The following is a 21,694-nucleotide window of genomic DNA, read 5'->3' as shown; positions in this document are numbered from 1 at the left end:
GATGGCTGTTCAGAGCATCAAATTGAGGGAGATGGCAATAATGAGACTAGGGAGGAGACAGATGGTCCTGTAATGGAGGCTGACGGTTTCCAGTTGATGCAGTGTCTGTCCATCCTCTGGAAGGATGAATTCTCTAAAAATAAATAAAAAGAAACGGACGGTGGTGGTGATTTGCAAATACACCTCGGGCCAAAATGGTAAAGATGAATAAATGTTGAATATTTATTAGTGTGAACCTTGATAAGAGATTCCAGAGAATCTGCTAGGAGAAGTTTTTCTTTTCTAATAGAGCAGCAGCTCGCTTCTTTGAGACCACATTCCCCAAAGCACTGTCCTTGATTTAATACCAAGACACAGTGGGGTTGTGGCTTTTGTATTCAGTCCAGCTAAGGGCTGGAGGACAAAACCACACGTGACTCTTACTGCACATATTGCAGGGCAGCTCAGTGCATCCAAAAATTGCTCCTTTTGCAGCTGCTGCTCCCCATCTCCCCTCCCGGCTCCTGGGGCGCCTGTTTCCATCTGCTGCAGCACTGCGAGCCTGTGGACTTTCTCTCCATAGGTCTGTAATCCTGCTGGGTTCAAAGCTGCACACCAGAAGTTCACCTTCTAATTCCTCCTGTTTCATTCCCTCTGACGTGTGCATGTGTACAGGACCAGAGCTGGGCTCCCGCATGCACTGCCTTAGCCAAGAACAGAGCAGAGCCCCCTCCCACTCTTCCCAGTGCCCCCACGTCTTCAGGCTGTCAGCATCATTCCTCACAATGCTCCTTTGCACATCCTGGTCCATCAGCAAGTCTCTAGGCAAGCATTCTGCTGCCTCACTTTTTCAGGTGCGTTTTTTGTCTCCCAGGGTCTTCGTTCCTCAACAGAATAGTAATTATCAAATCACAGAATGGTTGGGTTGAAAGGAACCTTAAAGATCATCGAGTTCCAACCTGTGCCATGGGCTGGCTGTCCCACACCAGCTCAGGCCACCCAGGGTCCCATCAGTGGGGCACCTCCAGGGATGGGGCGCCCACAGCTCTGGGCAGCCTGTTCCAAAGAAAGGGGAAAAACTTCAAAGCGTTGCGGTCAAATGGAATCACAAAGCCAGACATTCATATGGGGTGAGGTGATTCAAAGTAGGTTAGGAAGCTCTGTCTGCAAGTCTTCAGGAGCAGCTCAGGCAGGCTGCACCTTGTGCAGTCAGCCCATGGCACCATGCTCCCCACTCGCTGCTGCACCTAGCAGCCTTCCTCTCCTTAGGAGTACTGTCACATTCTCTCTTCAGGCAGCAATTTTTCCAAGTCCTTGTATCTCACCCCTACTGAATGAGTGGCAACACTCTATTATGAAAAACAAATCCCATTGTGTGCATGCAGTGAGAGCTAATCTCAGCTGTTTTGTTCTATAACAAAGGCAGAAACGGCTGCTGAGATTAATAGCAAGGTGAAGATGAGTCGTTCAATCCATCCTCAAATTGGTTCCCTTCGAGTGCACTACAGAGCAGGAGGATTACCAATATGCTCTAGCAAATCACTGGGGAAAAAAAAAAAAAAAAAAGAAAACCAGAAGGAAACATTACTAAGATGCTGAGAGAGATTTCTGGGGTTTGGAGGATGGCTGAGAACAGAAGTAATAACCCAGGCAAAAATTGAGATGTTAGCATCTGAGCAAAAAGCAAAGCAGCCATCACCAGTCATCCTGGCGTTCCTTCACAGTTATCCCTGTGGTCTGTTCTTCATTTCTTCTCTTTGTCTCCGTTCAGTGGTAACCATGCTGTCTCTCAGCTGGCTCCATGAAATGTGTCCTTTGTATTCAAAATCCTGCTGGCATTTTCTCCACAACTTCCCCAGTACGATTTTGGTGTTAACTTAAGAAGAAAATACTGAGATGCCCTCAGTGATCAAATAGTGCATCAATTCCGGTTTTCTTCTCCCCAGCCTGTTTAGATTTGCTGCTTCTTCATTCTGAAGGGGTAAGAGTTGTTTACAAGTGAATGATTTCAGCAACTTGATTTTATTGCTTAGAACAACGCTCAGCAGCATTAGTGCTGTCAGAAAGGACTGCCCGCCAGGAAGTCGTGGGTCACTTCCCTAAGTCACAGAGTGAGTGGATGGCAGAGCTGCTGTGATGTGTGGGTCAGCTGCTGGGGGGCATTCTCTAATGCGATGGCAAATGGGTCTGGATGTCTGAAAGCAACAGCAAAACAAAAGCAAAACGCTCTCCTCCTGGTGCCCAGATCCAGCACTCAGCTGTGTGGACTTTGCCAGTGGTTATAATTACATGGTGTTTAATGGTCTCCCTCTTCAAGAAATTGGAATTCATATGAAATAAGAAGCCAGTCAAAGAGAAATTCTTTCTCAGGCTCTGCTTTGTGCAGGTTTCTGGAGAAGGATTCTCAAAGCCATTTGTTCTACTGCAGGAATTTGCAGCTGAAGTTTCACTTGTCTGCAAGGCAGTGGATTAGATTATAGAAAAGCACTGCCAAGCAGACATGTTGTGTCTCATCGCTGTTTTCCAAATAATTTCATAGCCAGATACGAGAGCAAAAGTTGTCTGCTTTGCTGGTTAAAATACATGAGGATAAGGAGCATCTGCCTTGTGCTCATTCAAGCCCCATTCTATCAAGAACACACATCTGTCTTGGAAAAGTGCATCCATCGTGCTGGAGATGAATAACGTTCTTGCTCAGTTGGACAGTCTTGAGATGAGCATGAAGAAAGCATAGATCATTGTAAATGCAGGCAGGGCTCATTTGCTTAGGAAGCCTCCTGTGTCACCAGAAGGATTCTCTCTTGCATCTCGCTGCAGGCTGGGCTCTGTCTGTCCCACAGGGCTGCTGAGGATGCCTGGCGGTGTATTTATGGTGGAGTTGAGCAGAACCCTTGTGTGCTAAAGGCATGGACAGGTCATCAGCAGTGCAAAATGGCTCTGACTTGATCTGGAGGTCATTACTTCCCCTTTGGCCAAGCAGCACTGAGCAGGCTGCCTGGAAACTGAGCAGTCTCTGTCCTGGGAGTCTGTTAGCACCCAAAGAGCTGGGGCACACACGGTGCTGCAATCCTGCTGGGAGCAGGGGTTGGGGTGGGTGCTTCCTCACATCCCCTGGAGCCTGGGTTGTTGTGTCAGCATCCTGCACAGCCACGCAGTGCGCTGGGCTGCCTGCACTGAGCCTGCAAGGTGACTGACAGGATTGCTCTGTAAAGGGTAGATCTACGTCTGGACAGGGCTGCATATCGAAGAGAAGAGCTGAATCTCAGCAGAAATCCATCTGCCTTTAGGACAGGACTTTCAGTCCCAGGTGTCCTGGAAGGCCCAGGGCCACGTTCTGATGGGGGCAGACTGGCTCTGATTTTGCATTCATTGGCACCACGCTAATTGTGTTTACTTGACACCATGATTCCGTAGCATATGCTGCCTCTAAATTTGGACACATTTAGCTGGTGGGGTAGGTTATGTACAGCACTTGCCTGCAGCATTTCAGCCACGTTTGTTTACCAGAGAGACTGAGCAGAGCTTCGATGCTGGCTGCTGCTCACCTGCTTCTGCACACCCAGCTGCTGCCAGCGTGCCCCAGAGACCCCACGCTGTCACCGTACCATCCCATACTGTGCCACCGGGTGGGCAGGGTGCTGCTCTGCTGGGATTCCTCAGGTGACATTGCTTCGTGTGCTGGAAGAGCAGCTCTGGACAGGATGGTGCATTACAGCCTCAGCAGCTCCCTGTTGTGTTTATCGGACCGCACATCACACTGTGCAGGGATCTAAGCCTGAAGAAAATCAACATGTTTTCTGCCAGTGAGCTCTGAGCTGCTCGCTGCGAGGTCAGCTGTGTTTCTGGTACCTGCAGGAGGGGGGAGAAGTCTCAGCTGCATGCTAAGAGATTTCCTGACACTCCACTTCTCTTGTTTTAAGCACACAAATCAGCGCTGGAGCTGAAGGATGCACTACCCCCCTCCTCGCCCACCACAGCAGCACATTGCTGTGCACTGTGTGAGTCAGAGCTTTGAGCAGCAACTCCTGTTGAGCATGTGCTCTTATCATTTCCCTAGTCTGTGAACAGGTCTATTTTAAAGATGTTTTCTAATTTTATGCATTTGTCCCCATGTCATCTGTGATGTGCCCTGATTTTTGGTACCCCTCTGATTTTCTTTGCCATGTGTGCTGTGCAAGCACACAGAGTCAGACTGAGGCTGCTCAGCGCTGCTCCTTTGCCTGCACCCTTCTTCCCAAAGGCACGGTGCCATGGGGGCTGTGCTGGAAATGTTTGCTGGGGCAGGGTGCAAGACTTGTTTAATCCATTTCTGTACTTTCATTGATTATCTTTAAGCCTTAAGGGTGATGGGAGAAACCAGATAGGGAGGAAGAGATGGAAAAAGAAACTAGCAGCTGGTGGCTCGGCAGGAAAACACTGGGGGATGGTGTTGCAGAGAGAGCTCCTGGGAAGGGCCCATGCTGCAGATCCTGGCTGCCCACATCTCGTTCTCACCTTTAGTCCACCTTGTGATGCTCATCCCAGAAGATGAAACTCACTGCCATCCGTTACTGCCTACAGAGGCAGGCATGCTTTCTTACCAGTCCACAATGCTAGAATGAAAGTGTCTGGTTTACATTCTATGATTCTACCCACCACTGCCCTGCTCCCATCAGCCTACTCCTGCCTTTCTGATCCATCACAGTTTTTATCAGTTGCAGGACTGAGGATTTTTAAGTCCTTGTAGGCCTTTCTGTAACACTTTCTTTTACCATTGTCATTCATTTGAAGGCTTGTGAATGGTGATTTGCTTCTCCTCCTTAGCACAGCAACTCCTGTTCCATTTGCCCTTTTCCACTTGCTCTTAGCAGCCTTTATGTCACAACTTTAGCATACTGTCATTACAACAGTGTTCCTCAGCATATTTTTACCTAACAACCTGCTACATTTAGAAATCAGCAGACCACCTTATGGAGCCTTACTGCCATGGCTCTCCTATGCACCCGAACTCTGTACAATAGCACAGTGCCCCTGTTAGTGTACTTCTTCAGCTCATTCGTTGGGCTGTTTCTTCCCATTTTGTTTGCATACATGGGAACGGGTGAATTGATTCCATTATGGTTTGTGTATGAGAAAGCTGCAGTCATTTCACGAACCACTTCTGCTGCTTATTGGCATATTGGCTGAAAAAATCTACTGAAGGTCACTTTGCAAAGAGAGTCCCCTTTGTTCTGTGATGGTTGTGATGTTCTTTGGGATGAAGATGAGTGAACTCATTTTCAATGTGATAAGTGAAGTTGCACCTGGTTGGAACATGTGGTTGATTTTCAGTGTACTGTTTGCGGGTTTATGCTTTATATCCTGACCTCGTGGGCAAAGTAAGTAGGAGTTCCCAAACTTCAAGATTTTTTGTCCATAAAATATTTTCGATGATGAAATTTTCTTGTTTCATGTTGCCTGTGAGAGCCCTTAAGTGCTGCTGTAGGGCCATCCATTAGCTACTCGACTGGATGACAGGGCAGCTTTTCTAATTCAGTTCTTCTCACCTGTTCCAGGAAGCAGCAAACATGCTGCGTCTGATGCAGAACAGGCTGAAGGAGGAGGAACAACGCCTGCTTAAGAGTGGAAGTAAGTGGGATTTCTTCCCTAGGTTCATTGGCAGAAAAATTATGTGCTATGTACTTGATGTATAAATATGCCCAAACAAGCCTGAAGCATGGGGACATGGGATGGATGACAGAGTCAACAGGTGTATTAGAAAAAGTAGAGTGATAGTAACTATAAAAGGACAGCCATGAAATAGGGAACCTGACTTCTGTGCAGGGCTGTAGATGCTGCACCTTGCAAGTGCTGCCTGCAGTGCTGAGAGGTGAGAGCAGTCCCTCTCTACACATGCTGTGCAATTGCAGCAGGCAGGCAGAGGCTCCATTTTATTACTTGCTATCCTCCGAGCCCCTCAGGCTGTGGATGAAGGCCAGCACAGTAGAACTAATGAAGAAGCATTGCTAACAGCCTTGGTCAGAGGATTGTGCCCATTGAGATGCTGGTGTTGGCAGGCAGCCTCATTGCTCTGTGGGACTGCCTGGCTGCCCTGTGGTAGACACATGCTGGTCTAAACCAGAGTGTAAGTTCCTCTGCCACCTTGGATGTGGAGCTGGCTGTGTTTGGAGTAATTCTTTGTGATGTATCTATCAGAACATCATGTTCACAGGTGAAAAGGCTGCTTGTAATTCTCTCTGCCATTACAAATCATCCAAGTGTGAGCCACATCTGCCTGCTCCCATTTCTTTGGTTTTAGTGTACCTGCAAATTGTGAATGCAATTAAAATCTGAGGTTTTCCTTTTTCTCTAAACTTACTTCTAATTAATTAGAGTTCTAGCTGAAGAACAGAAGGGAATAATAACCTCCTGAGATTTTGCAGAGAGCTAACAAACCAGATTTTGCTTCTTCCAAGTCAAGCGTCAGCAGAGTTCACCATTAATTACCCCTGTGAATTGAAAATTGCAGCATGTGCATTTTTATGTTGTAGTGAAAAAAGTAAGAGGAGGGTTGATTCTCAGAATCAGAGAGAGAGCTTATGCTAAAACTGGGCAAGGACATCAGAGTTATGCTTTGTAGTTTGTTTGTGGGCAGATGTGTTCTGAGCACGCTTGTGGAAGAGGAAATTTGTTCATCTCTGACCGTCTTTCATCTCGTCTCCTTATGCCAGTGCAGTAAAAAGAGAGGTTTTGTTTGAAACAGAGGATTCATAATATAAACTACAAGAATGTGGAGTTGTTTCCAGGATCTACCTGAATGAAAAAAGCCAGGTCCTGCTGTGGGACAGTTTCCAAGTTCAAGAGGGAAGAACATTTATCATCAATAATTAGCAATGTGAACGTTGTGAACGTGAACTTTTCCCAATCTTTTTCCTTGTCAGTGGATTTTCACTTGGAAAACTCTTCGGTCATTTTTTATCTCTGAAATAATACAAACCTTATCCTCCAGCAAGTTATCTGGCTGTACGTAAGAACACGCTTATGACTTCTAATGATCTGTACCAATATTGCCTTAATATCTTCATGCGAGTACTGTATGGACAAAAGCAATGTTTTTTCCAGTGATAGGAACAAGCTCCAACAGGAGCCTGGTTTTCAGTGCAGACTCATTCATTTGTTGTCCCATCACCTCGGTAGGTCGTCATCTTCCTAAGATGCAGCCTGCTGTTACCTGTGGAGCTGCAGGGGTGTAAGTGGGGCCTTGCATTTGGCTGTTTTCCCAGCAGTGAACCTGGAATGCAGCTTCATTGCTGGATGTTGCAAAGTTAATTTATTGAATGCTGTAAAACTAGCTGAGATCCCCATTAGCTAACATAGAAGTATCAGGACCAAATCGTGCCTTCCTCAAAGGCCAACCCCACTCTCCTCACTGTTAAAGTGATGTCCTGTGCAGAATTTAAAACCAAGAGATTTGTTTGGAGAAAACCATGCAAAGGTAAGTACCCTAAATGGCACAGTGCCATCTCAGTGATGAGATGAGCTCCCTGAGCTCCTTGTCACAAGAAAAACTACATTTTACACGAGAGGAAAGAGAGAAACAGCAGCAGAATGAGTGCAGCATCTCTGGTGCCTCAGAGGCTGCTTGGGACATTTGCACTTGAAATAGAGAGCACTGCATGGGCTGGAGTTGCTGCAGTGGAGGGCTCCCAGGAATCAGTGATTTTATCAGTGAGTGCTGTGAGCAGCAGATGCAGGGTGGGAGTGGTGTAAGGCACAACAGAAGTACTTATACCTTAGTGCACCTATGTGGTGAGACTTCTGGGGCATGTGCCTTCTTCTCGTGCACAGAGGGAAAGGGAAGGTTCTCATTACACTTTGCCCTTGAGAGCTGCAAAGCACTTAATGAGGCCCTTCAAACAGCATAGGCTGGAGTCCGGTGATAAATTTATCACCATTAACTGATAAAAGTCAGTGTTCATTCTGTCCCTGTAAGCACCCTCACCTTTGCATACCTCTGTAATCAATACAGTCCTCTTATTGTCTGAATCCTTTGACCTTATCTGCTGCTAATTTGGCAAGAAGGGCTGCAAATTAACAGCGCCTTTCTCTGTGGAACAAGTTGCAGGGATTCTGGGCAGCCCTCAGCTTACATTCAGCCTCAGCTAACACCAGAGAAACCTGCATGGTATGTATTGCAAGGAAGAGCTGTGCAAGGTCAGCTGAGTTGTGTTAGAAGGGCTATGGACGTGTTGGGGTACTTGAATAAGATTTGCAGCAGTGTTTAGCACGGCTCAGGAACAGCCTCTTTTTTCTGCTTTTTTAGCACGCATGGTAAATTGTCTTTCATTTGTCACTGGGCATCTTTGTAAAACAGCTCAACAGAAAAAAATACAGAGAAGCACTAAGTTACATGGAAAAAAGCTTACATGGAGGTGCTGAACTCCAGATGCAGATGCAGCTTTGAGCAGCATTTGCTGATGGAAATCTGTGTGGTGAAGCAGTTGCAGCAGTACAGCAATGTGTTTTGCCAGTGCCTGAGCCTTGGGGCCTGGTGTCACCATGGCTGGAGGGGCAGGGAATAGATGAGACAGTGCAAGAACTGTTGGTAGAGCAGGTGTAGAAATGTGAAGTGTTGCTGTGCTAATGGTGTGATGTGAGAGGAGAGGGACCAGGAAGGCCGCAGGCTGCAGCACACAGTCAGTATACTTTCTTTCATATTCACCTTAGGCTGAAAAAAACCCAATGTTTGCTGAGCAAAAAGTAACAAGTGAACCTTGCTCTAGGCTGAAATACATTTCTTCAGACTAGTCTTAGAATCATGCCATAGAATCATAGAATGCCCTGGGTTGCAAAGGAGCACAGTGCTCACCCAGTTCCAACCCCTGCTGTGTGCAGGTCGCCAACCAGCAGCCCAGGCTGCCCAGAGCCACATCCAGCCTGGCCTCGAATGCCTGCAGGGATGGGGCATCCACAGCCTCCTTGGGCAACCTGTTCCAGTGTGCTTCCTTCCCTGTTCGACTTGCCAAGCAAACTCTTTTTTGACAAGCAAGCAATGTGTGCCTGGATCCTATCATCTTACTCAGTGGAACGGAGCAAATAGATGCTAGGCTTTGGGTAGCAGATCACATGGCACTGTTGCAATGTGGTGATGCACTGAATCCCTTGTAGTCTTTCCACTCCAGAAGTGATGCCTTAAAAACTGATGGCTGCTGAACATGGAGTGCTTGTCACCCTGTAGCAGAGCAGTGAGTTGCCAAGTACTAAAAACATGCATCTCCTAAGGGAAGACTGCAATTGGTGCACAGCCATCTTGCCTCTTGCTCATAAAATAATTGCAAATTCACGTTTAATTTAATGGTGCTCTGAGGGGTTCTTGGCCTTTGAGATTGTTAGAAACTGTTATGGTGACTGAATATGACCCCTCTGTAAAAATGGTCAAAAATGATCTTAGCTCCTTGTTCCTGTGCCAAGACTCCAAATCCCAGGTTGAATGGGAATTGTTTTCAATGATTTTAGGTTGAACGGGGGATTGTGTTCAGTGATTTCAGGTGACAGAGACCTATTGCTCCCCTTAGCAGTGGTATAGCTATCTGTGCTGTTTAAAATGTGAGATTGGGCTCAGTAGCAATAAGCCATTTTAAAATAATAGAGATGTAAAAAAGGGCACTTGGAGCTAACTGTGCATCCCACTGCTGGGTATTTGCTGGGATGTTGTGCTCAATTTTCATGCCTTAAGGTCTGAACATGCACCCTTACTGCTGAAGTTGGTAGGAGGACCTCAATCAGTCCTGCCACCAGCAAAGTGACTTCTCAGAGATGAGCATTTTGTGCTAAGGACAAAAGAAGTTCCCTACTGAAATGTGTGTATCAAAGCATTGCTTTCTGTAGCAGAAATGCTAAGTCAGGACTTAAAGCAGTGATTGAGCACCTGTGGGAAGGCAGGGCCAGCCCAGGGGAGCTCAGGTGCATGCAATGTATTGAGTGACTGGAAGGGCTGGGGCCAGGATCCACCCCTTCTCAGCCCTCATTTAAGGGTTGGCAGTGGAGGTGAGGATATTTGCTGGAGATCCCTGCCTACCTGAGGCCTTTCAAAGGTGATTAGACTCTTTTCTTTGTTTCTGTGCTCACGGATGCTGCATTTTAGCCTATCCTCATTTGTTGCAGCCTCTGACTTTGCTACCCCACTGTCACTGCTGTGCTGTCCATCACATTGTAGCACTGCACTTTCTGTTGGAACTGCAGAGGTGTGAGCATTCAGGCTGGCAGTCACAACTGACTTCTCTGGGTATGGTGAGATGTGAACGTGGCTTTGGTGAACTGAAGTGTTTAGGGGAGAACTGCACATCAATCCTTTTGGTCGCAGTAAAGCCTGAATCCATTTCTTTTCTTTTTTTTTTCTTCTTTCCCCTGATCTAAAACTTCATATTACTTATTAAATGTATTTCTGTAAGGATCAAATGACTTTGCAGGTTACATTTAATCATTTAAAACTCATATGATCAGTCCACGTATCTGCTGTGGGCTGTTCTGAACACAGCAGTATGCTTTGAAACAAAAGGCATCTTCTGAGGTTCGTGCCTCTCAGCTGTGACAGGATGTGCTTTCTGTTAGCCTGGTGCAGAGGGAGGTGTCCCTGCCTACAGCAGGGGTTGGAGGTGATCTTAAAGGTCCCTTCCAAGCCAAACCATTTTGTGATTCTGTGAAATTTAGTTGACTAAAAGCCACCTTTATGATGTGAAAATGCTGAAATCTAAGGCAAGAGGAGTTTAAGGTCGCGGTGTGTTCTCTCTTGGGTAGTCAGATATTCTACCGATGTGCTCTGTGCAGTAGAGAGGTCCCTGCAGTGGGGAACTGGGCCAAATGCAGTTTGTGGGGCGTTTCTTTGGATTGTCTTTTCATAGCAAAATATAGGAGCTTGTTAAAGCACCAAGCTAAAGCTTTAGTAAGCTGCTAGCATTGGCCTGAATTTGGGCACGTGGATTGCTGGGTTACAGTGTATTGCTGAAAGTCAAACAATCTTCACATACAGCCATGCAAATCTCATAATCCAGCTACCTTAGAACATGTTCTGCACATCATGTACTAGTGTGTGGGAACTGCAAGTCCTGTGCTTTATTATCCTCTGTCTTTATACTGGTGCTGAGAAATCTGCATTTTCTCCATGAGGAACATTCCTTGTCTTCCTTTCTATTGCTCAGTGTTGCGCAGGGGTTGTCACCTCTCCTGAAGCAGCAGGTTGTTTTTTTCCTGTACATTATGAAGTGAAATGTTCTAAATGGTCCCTTTTTTTCTATCTTTCTTTTTTTTTTTTTTTTTTTTTTTTTGATCCAGCATATTTTGGTGCAAACATAACATACTGGGCAAATACAACGAGGACGATGGGGTGAGGGAATCCTATACTGCTGTATGTAGGACGGGTCACTCAGAGCATTGGACCAACCTGCTGTTTCAGCCCATTAGGAAGCCTGGGCTCAGCTTGTTTTCATCCTGTGTATTTAAATACGTTTTTAGTTATGTTCTCTGCTTCTGTGTCCCTGGTGATGTGGCCTGGTGCTGTTGTGCCCTGCTGCACCCCAGGCAGAGCTGGACTGGGTGCTGGGACCCGGAGCCAACTGTCACAAAGCACCAGGTTAGAGCGATGCATTGGTTTTGTTGCAGTGAGAGGTTCTCTCTGTCTGTCCAGATCTGGGCAGAGGAGGCTCAGGATCACAGGCTGTTGCTGGATTTGCCTTTGCAGTTCTGGCTTCTCTGTTCCTGCAGCCCACCTTCACTATGGTGAAGCTCCATGTTATGCTCTGTGCTGCACAGTTCAAGGCTGCTCAGAGAGCCCCAACTCCTAAGCTCCATAACAAGATTTGTTCCCACGTCCCAGCACAGCTGCAAATATGGTGCGCTGCGTTTACACACTGATAGTTCACCTGGTGACCCTTCTCTTCATTTTTACTGCGAAGTAATGAAGGATTTGCAAAGCGTGTGAGTGAAAGCAGGTGTTGATGTGACCTGGTATGCACACTGGGAGAGCTGAGTGCTGGAGCTGAGGCACCGGTGTGCTTCTGGGGGCTGCCAGCAGTCCTCTGCTTCCTAAACGTGGGCTGAATGCAGAGAGCTGCAGCCTGATTGCTGGCTGAGGGGAGTTAAAGCATCCGAGGCAGCAGAGGAAAAGGATAAAAGCAGTAGGGTAAGAAGGGGACTTCAGAGGGGCAGAGAAACTGAGTGAAGGAAGATTGGTTGTGGGGAAAAAAAGCTGTGCTGAAACCATTTCCTTTCATAAAGCAGCAGCTTGAGGCCCTCTGGCCATCGATTCTGTCTTTGCAGTAGGTACCACTTCCATCTCAAAGCGCTGCTCACCATGGGATCTCACTGCTGGGCCTGCTTTCCAATGGAAAGGTGCTGTGAGGAATTACATAATGAGCAGAGCTTCCTTTTTGCAAGCTGAGCTGGGTGAGAAATGGCACAGCGGAGTGAGAGAGAACTCTTCTGCATATGGCAAAGGGGTGATGGCAGATCCATTCCTGTCCTTGCCATCTTACCCTTGTCTGAAGGGAAGTATGTCTTGTGTGTTTTCTCTGAGAGCCAGTTGCCATAAATGGTTACAAAATCAGTTTCCTGAAAAACACGATAGAAAATCAAAGCCCTGGGTTGGTTGAGCTGTGCCTCACCCAGTGCAGAACGGCATTGCGGTGCCTCTGCAGGGCGAGGGCTCCAGGTCCTGTCCCCAGAGGCTGCTCACTGCATTGTCACTTTGGTTGCTGCCAGACAGCAGCAGCTCCATTAGCCCACGCTCAGCTGGCAGCTTGGGAGAGCCAGGTGTGAAGGAGGAAGTGCTAATGGGGCATGCATGGTGCTCTGCAATGGGCACAGCAGTCATAGGGCCCCAGGCAGCATCCTCAGCTCCGGGCGGTAGGGCTGAGAAACAGGAGGAGCAGATGTGATGTAATCTGGAGAAAGGGGTTAAAAGAAGCCCAAAAGAAGGGAGAGCGTGTCAGTCATAGTGCTGATGAAGGTCGCACAGGACGTGGCCCTGAATCCTTTCTTTAGGCCACGTGTGGGTCTTCCCAAGGGGGTTGCCTGAACAAAACCTGGCTTTCCTGAATACCAGCAGGCAGAAGCAGCATTCAGGTCACACAGTGATTCGATCACCTGCCAAAGAAGAGAGTGCAATGCAAACAGAAACTGTAGCTAGTGCTGTTGGAGCCTTGAAATTGTACCAGGGTATCAAATATGATCTCTTGCTATGTTTTGTCATTAATTTAATACTGCAATGAAGAAAAAAAAAAAAAAAAAAAGGAAAAATGTATGATATTTGTGTATTGCCTGATAATTAAGTGTCGCAAGGATGTACCAGCCCATCGCTGATCACAATTAGTTATTTCCATTTTCAGCTCAGCCATGTGTAATTAGGTGTACTTAGGGAAGGTTTGCTTTCTGTAAACAGTGAGCAACTTTTGGAGTGCTGACTTCACACCCAGTCCTGCTGGCTTTGTCACAGCACCACGGATCCCTTGAGGCACTGCAGAGCACTTACTGGAGCATCACCCCATGTGTTTCTAACCTATGGTTAAGTGAAAGGCAAAGAGTCCAAGGAGACCTTTTTGGTATCGCTAATGGCAGGCTGAAACAATAGGAGATGTATCAGTAAGTTCCAAAAGCTTTTAGAAGACTTTCATTCAGAAAACTCAGCTTCTGCAATATCTCCTCCTGATGGTATGTATGGCTCATACTCTGAAAGTGTGTTGAGAACATTGCCTCTGGCGTGATCTGAGGATGGTCTCAAGACAGTTGTTAATACTATACACTCTGTTCATCTCAACTTCTTTGGCACTTCTGTATGAAGATATCTTCCTTAGTGAGGATGTGAAAGCTGGCTGTTCCCCTGCATGTGTCAGCAGAGCTGTGTTCTGAACAAAGAGAGTGCTAGCATCTCTGGTATGCAACTGCAATTCTGGGCTGTTGTGGATTGCTTTGAACAATGTGTATCCTGCTTTTGTTTTAACCAGATAATGATGATTCTGACGTGGAGATCCAGGATGATGAAGGCTCTGACAGTGAAGTGGAGGACAGGCAGCTCGGGAAGCAGCACATGGCCTTGGAGATGCTAGTGCCAGGTACTTCCTCCTCTCCTTCCCTGCCTTTATTCAAAAGGACTTGCTCAAAGTATCTGAGTAACCTTAGATATAAAAGACAGTTAATCATTCAAGGGCATTGGCACTGCTCTGTTTTTGTGTGCTGTAAGTGGTCAGTGTCGTGTGGAGAAAATGTAATACTTTCAGGGAGGCAAATTAAGGAGGCTTTACTGAAGGAAATAAAAAAAGGGAGAATAATCCTTCCTTGGTATTGCCTTCCAGGTTCAGAAGTAGCTTTGCACAAAGCCTTAGCAAGGTATTAATATTTCTCATGGCAAAGCATTCATTTCCCTCCAGGTGTAGACGTTATCTATGGTAGGGTCATCTTCAAAATGAGACCTTTAGTGAGTCTGTAAAGCCTGCACTGACAGCCGTGGGCACAGCACCCCTGAGGTACTTCTGCCAGGGAAGGACATCTGACTTCTGTTGCTATTGTGCACAGTGGAACTTCAGCCTCTCGCTGCTGATTCCCACAGAGCCCAGATCAGGAACAACTCAGAAAAATAACAGACTGAGGGTCTGTCTTGCACTTATATGGGGAAAAGAGAAACCAGAAAATCCAGTTATTTTGTAGTGGTGCTCTTGTTGGCTGTGAATGATTCTGAGCATCAGCAAAAGCCTCTCTGGGCTCTGGATAAAGCGCCAGTGTGGGTAATTTCATGTGCCACTACTTCTGCTAGAACTTACTGCTTGGATAGGCTGCAGATGTGCTTTCTGCTCTCCTCTTTCTTATTGAGACCAGAGCAGGAACCTGAAATTCCCAAATCAATACAATTCAAGCACTTTTATCCACATTTCTGCTTCTCATAACGATTGAAAATTCTTAAGAAGTGCCAGAAGCCCTCGTATGGGTGAACAGCTTTTACAGTTTCTCAAAGAATAGTCTGTACGCTGTTTTTAGGGCTGGCTGTAGCTGCCTGTGATGCCTCTCCTGAGCAGGCATTCCAACAGAGCAACCTGATGCTGGCTGCAGCTTCTGTGGGTCTCTTCCTGATCTTCTATAAGCTGCTTCTGCCACGTGATTATCCTCTGGCTTTTGCACGTTCTCCATTTGCAGCTTGCTAACTACTTGGTGACCGTGCTGATCTTTGCTCACTGTGTCTTTGTGTAATTTGGAAGTATCCCTTGGCTCTGTCCTCTTTTTGCTTCTCACCTTCTATGAACCAGCTCCAGATGAGCTTCTGGCTTCTGAGATGCCTTCTGCACAGTTCACCCAGGAGGAGAAAGGCTGCATTCTCTCATTTTAACTCACTGCATTTCAGTACTACTGTGCTCCAGCACAGTCTGTACTGGCAGGGGTGGATGCAAACGTAGTTAGACTTAGGGGAAGCATTATCAGCTTGCTTTTCTGCCTTGTTGAGTCAAAGCTTTCCTTCCAGAGCACCAGCCTGATCCAGACAAGCAGCTCCAGCCTTAGGTACAGGCTCCCATCTGCTTCTTTCTGTGTAAATGGGCTCTTCTGGTCCTTCCTCAGCAGTGAGGTGCTGTGTTTGACTGTGACCCTCATAAACTGAAGTGCTGGAGACAATATGAGAACCTGAGATTAATGTCAAGGTGCTTCAGCTTCTTTGGCAAATAGAGCCTGAACATTTGTCGTTAAACACACAGTCTGTACGTGTCCTTCAGCACAGGTAGTTTCCATTTAAAATGCATTTAAGGCAGCATAATAAAAACACTATTTTTATTAATTACCACTTTTTCTCTTTGCTTAAACTCGAGAGATTCCAATTGCTTTCTTTTGAAGGATTGTCTTGTTATACAGCTCAGAAGCATCACTTTGTTTGTTCTCTTGCTGGGAAGAAACAGACTGCTGCGGTCAGTTCCTGTGATGTGATTCAGTTTTATATCTCTAATTAACAGGTTATTAGGTACTCTTAGAGAAGACTTCCTCCCGCTGTAATAAGAGGGCAGGTATTCCAATGTGTTTCACCATTAGAGGAGCAAGATTCATAGGGAGAGATAATCACTCTCATTAGGCCACTTGGTATAATTGAGGAAAAGTCAACATAGTTTCTCTCTCAAGTCCTTTCAGCAGGACTGTCTAAATGCAGTCACATTCAAACTAAATGCAGCTCTGACAGTATCGCTCCTGGTTTTATTCTTTTGCCAATTAAAAGACTTGAAGGTATAGGATTTAGTCTCCCATGGAGCAGAAAAGAGCATGAGCTGGAGGAGACATGACAGGCTGCCAGCTCTTGTACACAGAGAAAATCAAACCTTTATTTCCCATGTACAAAGAGGAGCAGACTGGTTAGGCAGGGAGTTGACATGGGCTATGGAGCCTTCATCTCCACTGAATTTAAATTTTTACACTGATTCTCCAGTGCAGCAAGTCCAGCTTTAGGAAGCCAGGAAGGCTTCTGTACAAGGAGATAACAAGCATGTGAGTGACAGCAAAGGGCTGGGAAGAGAGTCACCAAAGTGAGAGGTGCTGGACAGCTTGTTTTCATACAGCCAGAATCGTTAAGGTTGGAAAGGACCACAAAGATCATCACATCCCGCCATCAGCACACCCCATGTGCCCACTGACCGCTCCTCAGTGCCACATCCCCGCGGCTCTTCAGCACCTCCAGGTGACTCCCCCACCCCTGGGCAGCAGTGCCAGCACCCCACACTCTTTCTGAGAAGTGCTTCCTCATATCCAACCTGGTACACAATTACAGGCAAGTCTCCTTGATGTGACTTCCTGAATAAATCCATGTGTTGCTAATTGTTTGCTTTAATAAGTAAAAGAGTGTGTTGATTTGTCATCTGCATCTTTTAATTGGAGTACAGTAAATGTGAATAAAAATTTGCATCCAGTTATTCTCTCTGGCTGTAGATAAGTGAGGCTGTAACACAAGCAAAATTGCAGGTGCTTGAGCTTCTGAGGTCAAACTGTGAGTTAGTGCTGGTGTTTGGAATAAGACTCAGTTTTGTCAGGGAGCCAGGGAAAAAGGGGATCTTGCAGTGTTACAAGATCTTAACCATCTGCAATGCAGACAAGCCTCTTCCCTGAAGCAAGGCATAGGCCAGTGCTGTGGAGCAGCATGGTTGTTCACATGCAGATGGTACAGGTGCCTGGGAGACAAATGCAGAGCCTTGTCCTGGGGATGTAGAAACTACCATGCTGGGTCTTTCTAAGAACCTATCCCCTTGAATTAAAGTGGATTTTACAGTGATGTTGCAATTACAAATGCAGATCCATCTTTTCAGTCTCATTCATCTGGAGGTCTGAAGCACAGTGTGAACCATGAACCAGAAACAGCACTGGCACACACACTGAGCTTGGAACGAGGTAGGCACTGGAAGTGCTACTGAATGGAAGAGAAGGGATTAGTGCTGTGCCTGTCTACAGCATCCTCCATGCTGCCAGGGCCTTCAGCTCCCACAGATCACTCATCCAAATGTTGTTTCCCTTTGTGGTGTCAGTTCTGAGGAGCAGTATTGTCATGTTAGGGCTACGGAGACCGTTCTGTATCTGAGAGCTTCAGCTCTCTTTGATCTTTCTTGGAAGAAAACAGCTTTATCAAGTGCTGAATGTTGCTCTGCAAATCATCTTCCCACAAGCAGGGAGGGCTTCTTACCTTCACAGGAGTGACCAGAGGATCAGTGTGATAATGAAGAGCTGCAGGCAGATTATTAGCGAGCCTGCTTGCAAGTGAACAGATAAAAGCCTGTGAAAACCTGCAGTGTTTAATGCACTGAGAACGAATGTGTCAGGAGGCAGCAGAGAAGAGAGGATTTTTTTTTTAAGAAAGCCAGGTGCACCTCATTGGAAGGAGTGGAAGCAAATATACAGCAGTCGAAACAGAGATGCATCTGGGGATGGGCAGGGACATGGGCTTGCCACTGCCAGCTCCGTGCCTGTGGGGCTTTCCAGACCTGGAGAGATGGATCTCAGAGAGGTGATGTGTGCAGAGCAACACGTCTGAAGCATGCTGCTTCTGGGGCAGACAGTGTTTTAGCTTCCCTGGCCTACTTCTTAAGCTTCTCTTGGTGGTGATTAAGTAGGAGCTGGCTGCAGAGAGAGGGCTAGAACCAAAGATAGATCGTGTGCTGGGTGAAGGCCACAGGGGATGAATTTGCCCTCACGTTTTTCAGAGGGAATGGGACCTTTGACAGAGCAGCAAGAAATCCTCCCTGGGGAGTCTGCACAGTCCTGCTCCAAATGCCTCCTCAGCTCACAAAGTCCTGATCTGTTCTCAGTGGAAGTGGTCAGACTTGTGGCAGTTCTCTCCCCAGCTCATAACTATGTTCAGGCTTCTGCTGCTGAATTTCTAGAGCTCTTTACTTCCCTCCAGCCTCCTCCAGTGCACAGAAGCTAGGGGCATGCAGTTGGTGTGAAGGAGGACTGATGGTTTCAGTCACAAATGTGCAAGAGCTGCCTGCTCCTTACTTGGTTGGTGCCTTTCCGCATTCAGTTCCTGTGGATGTCACTTCTTTGAAAAAACATACATTAAATCTTAGTTGTATTTCTTTCCTTCTCTCAGTTCCTAAAGGAAATTACAGTTTTAAGTCCAAAATCAATATACGCGTGCATTTATCTTTACAAACAAGAGATGGCCAACAGTTCTGCAGGTTTTCTCAATGTGTTGTGTTCTTGGCTTTAGTGGAAAGGGATTCTGTTGGGAAAAATGTGCTGTAGCCCACTGCAATTGTCCAGGCATTGTTGACACGTGTGATTTGAGCCCTGATCTCTCAGCCCCTTCCATACAGGGAGAGCTGCCTCTTGCTGCCATGCAGCTTGGTGCAGGATGCGGTTTCCTCTTTCACTGTTCCCATAACTCCCCCCAGTCAGCATGTTCAGCAGCAGCAATGAGGGTATCAACAAATTCCGTCCTTGGGAACATCACAAAGTGTGATTTGACTCTTACTGGGGCTTCATCAGGTCAAAGAGGAGGGAGAACTGTCAGCACTGTTTCAGGAGCCAGGGGATCTGACTGCAGTGCTCTGAGAAAACTCGTCTGGGAAGGAAGAACACCAACACAGCAGCTCTTCTCATCTTAATGCATTTCTGTGCAGACCTCTGTAGTTCCTATCATCCAGGTAAGGGTCTGCAAAGTGTTTGTTTGCTGATGTGGCAGCTGCTGGATTGGCTCATGCAGCTGAAGAAAGTGGAGCAGCCAAGTGTTTTGGGCACCACTGAAAAGGGGCTTCAGTTTGGAATTCATGGAACTGAATTTGTCTTAACTTGAAGTGGAAGTCGCTCCCATTATCATCATCATCTCCCAGCAGAGATGTCTTTGGCTGTGTGCTTTGTGTCATCAAACCTTTGTGCTTGCTGGGATGGAAGAGGTGTGTCTGTATGCTTTCAGCACTATTATGGCCACTGCAACACTGGGCCTAGAGGAGGAGGGGTTGTAGGGCTGAAATAATGGGGTTGAGGCAGGTCATTCCCTTCCAAGCTGATTTCCTTTTCATGGAGGGTGTAAGAAATAGAAATACACTCATCCTACAGCAGCAGCGGTAGCGTGCTTCATTCATCACTGTACTTCAGCAATGCTTGGAAAATGCTGCTGAGATCAGGGCCTGCTGCTGAGGGCTAGGACGCATAGGAGGGCAGTTCCCAGAGGGTGCATGGATCAGAAAGGTCAGGTGAAAGACTTATCCTGATTTTCTTGGTGAAGCTGGGAGCTAGAGGGAAGGGAGCTCACAGTAGAAATCTGCACTAAGAGTGGGAAGCAGATCTCCAAAGTGGAGGCAGAAGTTTCAGCTGTAAATCTGCCTTCCCCTCATGGTGGGTTTCCAGGTTAAGTTCCTTGTCAGGCACAGGGTTAACACGTACCCACCACTGGGTAAGAAGACATACATCATTCCAGTCCTGTGGATCCATTGTAGGCAGCTGCCCAGGTAGTGCAGTGGTAAGCATCACGTGCAGAGGAAGAGTGGCAGAAGGCTTAAAATCGTGGGTGCACGTTCACTTCTGATCCTTGATAGCTCAGTGGCTGTTGTACTGTGATTGGATTTGAATCCAAAGGTGCAGTGAATTACAGTCTGTTCATTATGAGCATTTTACCTAATTATCACTTTGTACAGCCTGTCCCAGCTGAATTCACATTGTCTGTAAGCCAACATAAGAGGCTTTCACCTGCCTGGAAGCTGCATGAGCCTCTGGCCAGAGCAGTGCAGCACTAATGCCACAGCAAGCTGAGCCCAGCTAAACAGAGCCCTGCACATTTCAAGTGCCAAACAGCCCCGTGGCTGCCAGCTCTGCCTGGGGCAGGCAGACATGCTGCTGTTCCTTCCTCCCCTCCAGCACACGGGGCTATGCACTGTGGCCGTCTGTTGCTTCATGCTTCCACACACACAGATGTGGAGTTTGGTGTCTGAAAGCTCAAACAGGGCTCCCACCTTGGTCACAGCTCTTCCTGTGACATAGGAAATCTGCCCTCTCTCCTGTTCAGGCAGCAGTGTGTGGCTCTCCTCACGTGATGCCCTGGTTCTCTTTATATTCAGGGCCTCTCTCTGCTGTGTTTTATCAGCACCTTGCACAAGCTCCCTGCTACTTTCTCCTTGAGGTAAGCATTCCCTGTCCAGAACTTCATGCTGTGAGCTTTCTGCATGGCAGTTAAACTCTTGGACCAGCCTGAATGCTGAGTAAAAAAGCTACTCTGTTGTCCTCTAATGATGTCTGCTATAACTATCTCTGAACTTACAGGTTAGCATTTATGAGAGCAAATGTCTCTAAAGCTTGAAGAGGGCTCCTCTGTCCAGGAATCGTTGTATATTCCTTCTCCACTGCCTGTGTTGTCAGCAGCTGGATCGACAGAGGGCCCCACTTATTTAAAGGCATGAGATCCTATATAAGTTACCTGTCTTGACACAGCAGGGCTGTTTTTGAGTGAGGTAGGCAGCAGTTTTCTACAGCTAACCCAAATCAACCTACGAAGGGGGCAATGTGTCCTGTCTCATCTGAGAGCTACAAAGGAGGTTGGACAGGATGTATTTTATGTTGTTTTATTCCCATGCTAAAAAAAAAGTATATATTGTATAGATGTGAAAAATCTATATCTGACTGACACAGAGAAAACTGGTGATGGGGTGATAAATGGATGAGGAGATGCAGTGGGAACAGCAGTGTTGTTCCATAGGCATCCAGTTAGTGACTGCCAGGGCTGCAGGAAGCGAGGCTGAGCCAGCCCCATGGGGAATTCCCCATCACAGCTCTGCTGCACCCCTTCCAGCTTCCCTTCCTGGCAAGGAGAACCATGCTGGCATCTTCACCATTTCATAAGGCCTTTACATATCCCAAAGCACTTAAGGAAGGCTTGAGCACGTTAGCCCTTTTCAGAGAACTCCCTACGACCAACTGCCCCTTCAGACTTGCACAGCGTACTCTCAGCAAGAGATTCAGGAGGTTTGCCTTGGCGCTGCCTAGGATTCTTTTGAGATGTCAGTCCCTGATGGAATATCAGAAAAGATCTGAGCATAGGAGGGCTTACCAGGGGGCAAAAGCCAGGCATTAGTTCTCTGTACACTAAAGCAGAGGATAATGCCAGAATCATTTGGGTTGGCAGAGACCTTTTGAGAGCCTTTAGTCTGACCCCCCTCTACTCAAACAGCATGAGCTCAAGCAGCCTGCCCAGGAGCATATCCAGTCAGGTTGTTTGGGTTTGAAGACAAGAAAGTGTCCCTCTTTTGTTCTGATTGAT

The 21,694-nt window shown here is 46.9% G+C and overlaps 1 protein-coding gene across 5 annotated transcripts in view; it reads left to right on the top strand.

The window, feature by feature from the left end:
- Window positions 1-21,694, top strand: part of CLUAP1 (clusterin associated protein 1) — a 55,640-nt gene that overhangs the window by 30,826 nt on the left and 3,120 nt on the right. For all 5 annotated transcript variants that reach the window (XM_042864762.1, XM_042864760.1, XM_042864759.1 and 2 more), the window contains 2 exons: window positions 5,514-5,586; window positions 13,935-14,042. In XM_042864762.1, coding sequence (XP_042720696.1) covers window positions 5,514-5,586; window positions 13,935-14,042 — 181 coding nt within the window. The remainder of the gene's footprint in view (window positions 1-5,513; window positions 5,587-13,934; window positions 14,043-21,694) is intronic.

This window comes from Lagopus leucura, unplaced genomic scaffold (assembly GCF_019238085.1).
Source record: "Lagopus leucura isolate 7727_CA_CO unplaced genomic scaffold, USGS_WTPT01 Super-Scaffold_760, whole genome shotgun sequence".
Classification (NCBI taxonomy): Eukaryota; Metazoa; Chordata; class Aves; order Galliformes; family Phasianidae; genus Lagopus; species Lagopus leucura.
This window is presented reverse-complemented; position numbering and strand designations above follow the sequence as displayed.